This window comes from Silene latifolia, chromosome X (genome assembly GCF_048544455.1).
Source record: "Silene latifolia isolate original U9 population chromosome X, ASM4854445v1, whole genome shotgun sequence".
NCBI classification, from domain to species: domain Eukaryota; kingdom Viridiplantae; phylum Streptophyta; class Magnoliopsida; order Caryophyllales; family Caryophyllaceae; genus Silene; species Silene latifolia.
This window is the reverse complement of record NC_133537.1, coordinates 106,033,032-106,044,669: the sequence shown is the minus strand read 5'-3', so window position 1 is coordinate 106,044,669 and position 11,638 is coordinate 106,033,032. Positions and strand designations below refer to the sequence as shown.

Genomic DNA, 11,638 nt, shown 5'->3' with positions numbered 1-11,638 from the left:
CCCTATAGGTATGACCTAGGGGGTCAACTGATCACCACCGTCGCACGACAGTAATGTCAAACTCTAGTCAGCCAATCATTACCGATATATGTTGACCAGTTGACAGTAAAAATTACTTCCCAATTGTATTCTTAAAAACGAGACTTAAACATGTGATCATCATGATCAACAGTCGTGATCGCATTATTGTCGGAGGACACATATTCCAACAATACGCATTACTACATGCCATATTTCATAATATAACTCAACAATTCTTATAACTATTACACTATGGCTACCGTAGGACTTATAAACTCGCATAGTATTACCATTACCAACCACTAGAAGCAAACTCCAACATAATCACTTTCATATTACGGCATACACTTTCACATTTCACGGATTTCTATCAAATAAACTTTTGGCACGTATCCCGGAATCATCATACAAGCTCGTTAATCAAGCCAAAACTTCACTAAGCGTCATCCAAACGCAACCATTATACCCATCTCTATGTTAGCAAAGACTCGACCTCAGATAACTCCGACACTATTAACATACACATCATACATATACACACGGACTCCACATTCCCATACCATGTGACTGGCTTAAGTATCATGGGGCCAAGATTTTGAAATGAGGGCGCCTACTCACCCAAAATCTAGCATCAGCGGGGCTCCCATGATACATACACCAGGTTCATTTTATTAGACTCACTACGTTCATTAAGTTCATTTGTTACAGGTTCCAAAATCATCGCTCTGATACCACTTTGTAACACCCCCATATCCAGAGGAGCTTTAACTAGGCCTTCCTTAGCATATAAGGGCATTACCATCTCGGTTGCCCGAGGACAGTAATAATCAAATGTCGATAAAATAACTATTATGTTATATTACAAGTGATTTAAAACCGACTGATGATATAAAAGATACAACTCAAAGGCTACTTGCTAAAACTATCAAATCTCGTGAAGACTCATCTCTGCCCGGACTCCAGCTATCAACAACATCAACACCTGCTAAGACAGACTGCTCACCATAAGGGATCACGGCAGACACATAAAACAAGAAAACAACCACACAAGGTCAGTACTGAGATAAAACATAGCAAAGCCAACAACAACTAGCAATACAATGTAACACAACCAGCCACGCACAAGCAACCCACACCGAACAATCTCCGTCACCGACTGTCCACTGGACCAGCCCTGCCAGTGGGGGACCGCAGCCGTACCCACCAAATCCCCGCTCATCATACCGAGCGATAACCCTGTCCCATTAATGTGCACATCCCCTTCCATGGCGGGTTCCACGAAGGGCGAAACTAGGGCGTGAAGCCACTCCCGCAAGTGACTCCACTCAGCCGAGAACGCGTCTCGAGAACCAGAGACAAACAGTCACAATCACAATACAACAGCAACAACCGCCTGAATGAATCAACAACACACAACAACCACAACAACCGACACACTAGACCATCTACAGAAACTGAGTAGGCGAACCTACCTTTAAGCAACCGCAACCAATCCATGCCAACATACGACATATCAAGCAACCAAGCAAAGCCTATAACCACAATACAACATCTATTACTACCAAGCAAACCCTAATCGTAAAGGCAAAGACAAAGATGATGATGCCGACATACCTATAAAGAGAAATCCGGCAAAAGACCGCTACCTGACTCAAACTATGCTCTCCCAGGGCACAAGGACCTTCAAAAGGCTTCCATGGAGGTTTTATGGTGAAGGGAAGGGAAAGAGGCGACTGAAGGATAGGAGGAATGAGGCGGAAATGGTTTGCGGATTTAACAAAACGCGATTAAAAACCCTCGCTGAAAACTCGATATTCGATCGAGTACCCCACATACTCGATCGAGTGACCCCCTACTCGATCGAGTAACCACGCTACTCGATCGAGTAGCCTCTACTCTATCGAGTACCACTCATAACTCGTAACCCAAGATGGCTTTGGCACGCACTTCTAAGAACTATTCCCGCTCCCAAGGTCAGTCAACGCTGGTCAACGGGTCTATAAAAGGGCGGGTATTACAATAAGTTCATTAATTGACCATCTATCCTTATGTGTGTTGTAAGAGATCTTAAAAGGAGCATATTTTGGAGGAAGAGTGCATAAAATGAAGTGCACAAGGAAAGATTCAGACATGGTAACTTCCAAAATCTTAAGTTGGGCTGCAATATCCCTCATGCGCATGATATAATCACGCACACCTTTAGTCTCGGTGAGCCTCAAAGATGAAAACTGCATTATTAAGGTACTAGCAAGAGCTTTATCAGAAGTTGCAAACTGTTCATCGATGGCCTTAATTAGATCTTTAACTTTAGTATGTTGATCGATAGAACCACGAATACTAGCACACATTCTGGTCTTTATGAATATAATGGAAAGACGATTAGATTTCTCCCACTTTTCATAAAGATCAATTGCTTCTTTAGTGCTTTCTTTAGTTACTTTAGGTGGTTCGTCTTTCCGAATAGCATAGCCAATATCTAACCATCCTAACTGCAGTAGCATTCTCTCTTTTCAGACCTTATAGTTATCACCATTCAATTCAGGAATGTCAAATTTGACATCAGTAGAACTCTCAGGTAAAACTACTGCAAATTTAATAAATAACATGCCTATTACCAAAGTTGAGACTTTAAACTTAATCATGCTTTACCAATGTAAATCATGCTCAAATATGAATCTAGAGACATAAAACTTGCCTGTGGGCTAAAGCTCTACTCAATTAGATACATATAAATTTTTAACTTTATGACAATACTATCAAATCATATACATCTCTTAACTCCTGTGGGTAGATTAAGAAACAAGATTCAATATATCATCCTAATTAGTCATACAAATACATACAACAAGATTCCTGTGTGTAAGTCTCATTATATTACATACGACTAATCACAAATAATGTCTAGTTCCACATGTGATTCTAAAATAAAATTTCAATTAATTAGAGATGTTGTGGCTATTCTCAAACTAATAAATTTTGAATCACTTGACATTAAACTTTAAACTTTAATCTATATACTCAACTTAATGTATATAGGAAAAATATATGACCAGAAATGTCAATAGGCCAAACTCCATACGGACACGCATAGAAAATAACTCCGTGTATGACAAATACCGAATCCAAAATCAGATTTCGTACCATACAACAAACATCAGTGCAAACTTAAGATACAACTGCTGAACGATGAGAATGAATTTTCAACAGCGGATAACAATTCAATATCTCAAATCAAAATTTGTAACACGAAATCAACGAGGAGGGACAGGGTCCATCCACGCACAAGGTCAAAAACATGTAATAGCCAAGCACACATGGTTGATTTTGACATAACGAAGGTAATTATTTTTATTTATGAACAATGAACAAGTTGGCAACTCATCCATTAATTACGGAGTACATGCGAGGAAAACTTAGTAAACATTATGTACAAACAGGTCATATGAGATTAATTAGATTAATCAAATATCAATACATAAGGTTTCTTAATACGCATAAAGCAAAGTCTCGCATGTGAAAATCATAAATATTGCAAATTCATAGAATACGGAATATTCTACGCTAACAATCAATATTTTAATTAAGCAAGGCGGGAGCGATTACTCGCTCTGATACTAAGTGTAAGTTTTATAGTCTAAAATTAACCTGTTCTAGTCTCATAATGAACATGTATAAACTGAATGCGGAAGCGATAAAAGAGATCGATTACTTACCTCCAGCCATTGCTTGAAATAATTGATCAGTCTTAATAAATAACCCAATTTCTTAACTCCCAAATCTGACTTGGCTTCCAAACCCTCAACCTCACAATTTAGATGGTGTATTTTCTTAATAAGGTAGGATTGGTGAACCTTAATCAGAATAAATATGTTCCCCTTATATAGACTCTTGCCATCAAAGAGTCAACTGAACAGTTTCCTAAATTGTGAATGGTAAGTTATCAATCAATACTATATATTAAATCCAGAAACCAAGGGACTTCAATGTAATTAAAGAAAGTTATACAAATTAATTTTACTATATAGTTTTAAATCACTAGCATCGTGTGATGGACCCGATTAAGGGATCTCAATGCAAATATTATATAGTTTGGGTTAAAATTAAATTATATAGAAGCTTGGTAATTTTCCTAAATATTTATAGAAGTTTAAAAGATGGTCAATTTCCTTCAAATAAAATAATTAATTAGTATAAACACGCACGCTTATGGTATTAATTATTATCATCATAAAATTACATATTAAATTTAAAATCTATGCAATTTTATTAAACTTTATTGTTTATTAGATGTATAGAGATGTTAATTATCTAACATACAAAAATATAATATAAGTATGTTATAAATAATTCAAGTTAGATTCCATAATATATAATATTGCATATTTCTTTCAATTTGATTTAATGCATATATGTAATATATTTATATAAATATATAATCCTCTTAAAATTGCATGCCTAAGTAGTAAAAGTAATATCGTCAGTAAAGAAAAGAAAAATTGCATGCCTAAGTAGTAAAAGTAATATCGTCAGTAAAGTAGAAGTAACAATATTATCAGCGAGATTAATGAAAGTGGTAGAAACAACAACGGGAGTGTTGAAATAATCAATATTAATGCGGCAATAGTGAAAATAACAATAATTACGGCGGGAGTAGTGAAATTATCAATATTAATGCGGCAGTAGTGGCAATAATAATAGTTACGGCGGGAGTAGTGAAAGTAACAATGATTACGGGCAAGTAGTGAAATATTATTACTATTGTTTCATTAATAAGAGTAAAATATTAATTTCGAGAGTAGTGAATTTGTCTCAAAATTTATTTCATCGTAATTTTAGGATATATCATAGAAAAATATATTAATGATAAATTTATGAGTTATGCAACTTTATGTAATTTTTTTTAATGAAAAAAAAAATTTAATGGTAAGTAAAGGTAGCCCGGACGAAGCCGGGCACCAATACTAGTACTATATATTAATTTCAGAAACCAAGGGACTTCAAGGTAATTAAAGAAATCTATACAAATTAATTATACTATATAGTTTTAAATCGATAGCACCGTGTGATGGACCTGATAAAGGGACTTCAACGTAAATATTATATAATATTGGTTAAAAGTATAATATAAAGATGCCTTGATGAAGAAAATTTATGGAAATTACATTAAATTAAAGTAATTAAATTTAGAAAACACAAGAATATAGTGATTTTCCTTAAAATTAACATGCCCCACTTATGGAATTAATTAGTATCATCATAAAATTTTACATTAAATTAAATGTAGTAAAAGTGATAGTAGCAGCAACGAGATTAATAAAATTAACGGTATTACTGTGGGGTAGTGACAGTTATAATAATGATAGTGGGAGTAGTGAAAGTAACTACGAATGTAGTGAAAGTAACAGGGCTAACAATGAGAAAAAGTATGAACAATTAAATAACCAATCCACTCAAAGAAATGTATTTTTTATATAAATATAGGTCGGATAAAATTAACGGGAATAATGAATTTAACAGAAAAAATAGAGGAATTAGTAAAAGAAACAATAGTAACCACGAGAGTAGTGAACGTAATGATATTAAGAAAGAATGTCGTGAAAGTAATAATATTAATAGAGGGGTAGTGAAAGTGTCATAATTTGAAAATAAATTTTATATTTCATCATAATTACAAGATATGTCGTAGAAAAATATATATTACAAATAGTAAACGTGTGAGTTAGATAACTGCAACATAGTTTATTTCATTGAAAATAAAATTTAACGGTAAATAGAGGTAGCCCGGGCGAAGCCGGGCACCAAACCTAGTGGGAGATAATAGTGAAAACAGAATCCTAGTTAAATTCCACCATACAATGGACCAACTTAATTTCCATAAAATAAATTAATAAAATATTAATAAAATACTTATTTATTTTATGGAATATCTTACAAACCATTTTCTAAATAAACTTTTTGATAAAAAAAAGGCCGAAAAATAAAAAAAGAATGGCGCTATCTTAAAACACAAATTCTTGTTTATGACGGCACATATCCGTCACTCTTGAGTGACGGAATTGCTCTTAAAATCATCTTGAAAAACCAGGACTTGTAACAAAATGCGAATGGAAGGACGAATACTTGTTGTCTTTACGTCTTTACGATGCAAAGTCACTCATAGTCTCATATGCATATAATTGTGAACACTTGTCGCACTGCTTTATTAATGGTTTATCATTATACTTGAGCCAAATAAGAACTGAATTCAAAGGAATATTTCAGGAATATCGCATCTTTAGACCATTCCCAAGCAAGGTCATAAGGGAGGTCGCGACCTTGTTGGATCGTCTTAACCAACAATTAAGCATGAGATTAACGTGACCTTTTGGTTGCTCTTGACCTTATAAGGTCAATTTGTGACCTCTTTGGTTGCTCTTGACCTTATTAGGTCAATTGGTGAACCAATAGGTGTCAAATTATCATTGGTCGTAAACAAAACAAAAAAGGTTGGAAGGTGAAAAATGATTGGGTTGATGACCTAGATCGCGACCTTCTGCTTGGGAGATGAAAATGGGTCAAGGTTAATAAGGTGGGATTAAGAATAAAATCAGATCGCGACTTAATTAGCGCGACCACTGCTTGGAGATGGTCTTACATTTCTGAAACTTAAGGCCCGACGAAAGATTCTTACCTGCACCTTGAATGACATAGACTCTTCAATACATTTGATTTTACGGTCAGTCTCATTATAGACGACCACTATTCATCTATAGTTATAAATGGATAGTGGTTCTCTCTCAAAATCAAAGTGGGAGGGCAAGTGAGGGTATCCATTTCCCACCCACTTGCACTACCCACTTTCATTTGTGAAAAGGACACTATTCGACTATCCGTTTATAGCTATAGACAGATAGTGTCCGTATATAATGAGAATTTGTGTTAATTTTATTCTATTTCTCGTAAGAAAAGTGCAACTTACCATATATATCTACAATAACGTAACTCATCTGACTCCTTTTATAAATCATCAATTTTACATCCGAAGGTTTGCTCAGTGCGCATCAACGATAGCGGCTGCCGGTTTTTACGTCACAAAAAAAAAAAAAAAAAATCAATTTGATTAAGTAGTTGTTTAAACAATAGGTCTCACTTGTGACGGATATATCCGTCACAAGCTTGTGACGGGTCAAGTATCACCCACATGGGTAGATAAGACAAAAAATAAAATGCATAGAAAATCACAAATGACTTGTCTTTATCCTCCCATGTGTATTTTATTTGACCCGTCGCAAGCTTGTGACGGATATCAGCCGTCACAAATGAGAATTTGTGTTGTAAAAAAACGCGTTATACCAATGTTGGAGTATTGGAATTGCACTCGGATCATTTGGGTAGCCAAATATGGCTTACCTCTTGTCTTTTTTGGCCGAATTGAGTAGAAGTAAGAGTTAATTTGTATAGAGCAGAGTTAAACTAAATGGAGCTGAGTTGAAATAAAATGAATGGAGCTAAGTTAAATTGAAATAAGCTGAAATTAAGTCGAAAAGAACGGGGCCTTTAGTCGATCTTATTACTATAACAATAATTTTTCAATTTATTTGAGGGGCATTAAGTTAAGCTTGATTATTCATCCCATCATATATCCCATTTCATTGTGATTTTACTCCGTAACTTTTAAGTCCTTATCAATCTCTCTTGTCCTGCCTGAACCTAGTACTTTGATAAGTCGATAGTACTATGAATATCAAACATAAATCGGTTTCATCGAAGGTTGCATAATCGGAGTAACTAGGTTTGGTGCCCGGCTTCGCTCGGGCTATCTTTTTTTACCGTTAAATTTTATTTTCAATGAAATAAACTATGTTGGAGGTGTCTTACTCACACGTTTACTATTAGTAATATATTTTTCTATAGCATATCTTGTAATTATGATGAAATGTAAAATTTATTTTGAAATTATGAGACACATTCACTACTCGGCTATTAATATTATTACTTTCACGACATTCTTTGTTAATATCATTACGTTCACTACTCCCGTTGTTACTATTGTTTCTTTTACTAATTCCTCTATTTTTTTTCGATTAAATTCATTATTCCCATTAATTTTATCCAGCCTGTATTTAAATTAATAAAATATTTTCTTGAGTCGATTGGTTATTTAATTGTTCATACTTTTTCTCATTGCTATCACTGTTACTTTCACTACATTCGTTGTTACATTCACTACTCCCACTGTCATTATTATAATTGTCACTACTCCACATTAATACTGTTAAATTTTATTAATCCCGTTGCTGCTACTATAACTTTGACTACATTTAATTTAATTTATAATTTTATGATGATACTAAATAATTCCATAAGCGGGGCATGCTAATTTTAAGGAAAATTACTATATTATTGTGTTTTCTAAAATTAATTACTTTAATTTAATGTAGTTTCCATAAGTATTCTTCATCAAGGCATCTGTATATTATACTTTTAACCCAAACTATATAGTATTTGCCTTGAGATCCCTTAATCGGGTCCATCACACGGTGCTAGTGATTTAAAACTATATAGTATAATTAATTTGTATAACTTTCTTTAATTACATTGAAGTCCCTTGGTTTCTGGAATTAATATATAGTATTGATGTTATTTGTAACAAATTAAACCCTACCAATATTAACCATAATATTTAGCGATTGTATCTCATAATGAAACTTCAAAATAAGTAAATTGTTAATTTGAATGATAGAATATGAATTGGGGAATTTTTGTGTGTTTGTAATTTTGTATTACTGTGTGTCAACAATTACAAGACGACTTAGTTTATGTAGGATACTACTACATACAAGAAACCCTATATTCTCTACCGACATAACTACCCGAATATGGTAACTAACCATAAGACGAATATACACAAAATATATGACAAATATACGGAGATGAAAATCGTATCTCTCGTAACACCCCCATCAAGTTGGAACGTGGGGATTAACGACGCCCAACTTGGATAACAGATGATGAAATTCTCGCGCACCTAAGGCCTTGGTTAGGATGTCCGCGACTTGTTCTGACGTGTGTACGTACTTTGGAGCAAGCAAACCTTCTTGGATAGCATCGCGCACGAAATGACAATCAACCTCGATGTGCTTAGTCCGTTCATGAAACACAGGATTGCGCGAAATATGAAGGGCCGCTTGATTGTCACAATGAAGCATAGCGGGAAACGAAGCGGATATGCGGAATAAATGCAAGATGCCACGCAACCATTTTACCTCACAAGTAGCCGCGGCCATGGCGCGATACTCGGACTCAGCGGAAGAAAGTGACACAGTTGGTTGCTTTTTTGTTTCCAAGAAACGGGACCGGTACCCAAGAATATACAATAAGCGGTCAAGGAGCGACGAGTTAAGGGGCAACTCGAATAATCGGCATCACAATATACGGACAAATCAAGAGATGCATCTGACCGAAACAAAAGTCCTTGACCTGGACTATTCTTGAGGTAGCGTACAACACGCAAGGCTGCTTTCCAATGTGTTTCGCGTGGCTCATGCATAAAACATGATAGAATATGAACACTGTAAGACAAATATGGTCGTGTATTAGTTAGATAAATGAGGCGACCAACCAAGCGACGATAGGATTCTGGGTGTTGAAGTACGGCATCAGTGGCTAGCGCAAGCTTGTGATTTTGTTCGACGGGCACGCTAGCCGGTGTACTGCCAATAAGACCTGTCTCCTCTAATATATCCAAAGCATATTTTCTTTGACAAAGAAATATACCGGTCTAATTTCTCGCAACTTCAAGACCCAAAAAATATTTTAGTGCTCCAAGATCCTTCATGTACAAACATGAGCTCAAGTATTCTTTCACATGCTTAATTGCGTTCGTATCATTCCCTCCAATAACCAAGTCATCGACATAGATCAAAATGTAGACTTCTATGCCAGATTTAACATAAGCAAAAAGAGAGTAATCAAAAAAACATTTCTTAAATCCATAAGTTACCAAGGATGCCGAAAGCTTTTCAAACCAACAGCGGGGGGCTTGTTTAAGGCCATACAGAGACTTTTTAAGACGACACACTTTTCCCGGCGTGTCAACCGAATATCCATGGGGCAATTTCATGTATACTTCCTCTTCCAAATCACCATGAAGGAAAGCCTTGTGAACGTCCATCTGATGCAACTCCCACTTCCGAGCAGCGGCAATGGCAAGGAAAATTCGAACAGTAACCATCTTTGCAGTTGGAGCAAAAGTTTCAAAGAAATCTATCCCTTCTTTCTGCCGATTGCCAAGAACCACAAGCTGAGCTTTATATCGCTCTACAGAACCGTCAGCGCGGAGTTTAATTTTGTACACCCATTTGTTACCAATCGCTTTCTTTCCCTTTGGAAGATCGACTATGTCCCAAGTTCCATTTCGAATCAAAGCTTCTATTTCAAGATTCATCGCTTCTTGCCACCGTTGATTTGTCATGGCCTCACGGAAAGTAGTGGGTTCCACGGCATTATCAACTGAAGTGAGAAAAACACGGTGTGCCACAGAGAAATTATCACAAGATAAAACATGAGCTAACGGGAAAGGCATACCTGAAGAGGAACTTTGGCGCGAGTGATCCGGGGAAAGGCTATTATCTTTATTTGAATGAAGGACACGGGCACCACTGGAAACGTACTCGTCACGACTATATTTAGACCAAGGAACGTGAGGACGTTTTCCTCGCCCATACTCAGCTTGCTCGACATTTTGGGACTGCTCAATGTTGTCGTTACCAACCTCAACATCATGCTCCCCCGAAACTCCCTCGGTATTTGCAGCATCACCACCCTTGACACCAACATCACCCAAAATAATTTCCGCATCATCAGCCAATACATTTTCTTCGACAGATGGAATGGACGTCCTCTCGGGCTGGGCTTTATCAGTACCGGGCAGAATAGGACACATGGGAAAATTGGACTCATCAAAAACTACATCTCGTGATACAAAGAAAGTTTTCGAATCCAAATCATACACTTCCCAACCCTTCTTACCAAAAGGATAACCAACAAAAATGCACCGTCTGCTTCGTGGAGCAAACTTATCACCATCTTTCCGCAAATGTTTGACATAACATAAACACCCAAATACTCGTAAATTGTCGTAAACAGGTGGCTTATTAAACAAAACTTCGTACGGAGTTTTACCTTGTAAAAGCATAGACGGGGTCCTATTCATTAAATACCCAGCAGCTAAAATGCATTCGCCCCAAAATTCAATCGGTAAATGAGCTTGGAAACGTAAAGCTCGTGCCACATTGAGAATGTGACGATGTTTTCTCTCAACTCTACCGTTCTGCTGCGAGGTACCCACACAAGAAGTTTGATGTATAATGCCAAGTGTGGAAAAATAGGACTGTAAACAAGTAAACTCCATACCGTTATCAGTACGAACAACCTTGACATCCTTATGAAATTGTCTTTTTGCCATAGCTATAAAATTTTGTAGCAATTGAAAAACCTCATTTTTCGTCTTAATTAAATAGACCCAAACAACACGGGAAAAATCATCCACGATAATAAGAAAATAATAACTCCCACAAGATGAGGGCGTGCGATAATCTCCCCATAAATCACAATGAATGAGTTCAAAAATGCATTT

At 36.1% G+C, this 11,638-nt stretch overlaps 1 protein-coding gene across 1 annotated transcript; it reads right to left on the bottom strand.

The window, feature by feature from the left end:
* Window positions 1-2,018: 2,018 nt before the first annotated feature.
* LOC141618026 (uncharacterized) lies at window positions 2,019-2,522 on the bottom strand. The gene has a single exon (XM_074435151.1). It carries the CDS (start codon window positions 2,520-2,522, stop codon window positions 2,019-2,021), a length of 504 nt encoding a protein of 167 aa, XP_074291252.1.
* Between the last annotated feature and the right edge of the window lie 9,116 nt (window positions 2,523-11,638).

Excerpts from the sequence above, each read along its gene's own strand:
- LOC141618026 (XM_074435151.1), bottom strand. The coding sequence starts at position 2,522 with ATGCTACTGCAGTTAGGATGGTTAGATATTGGCTATGCTATTCGGAAA.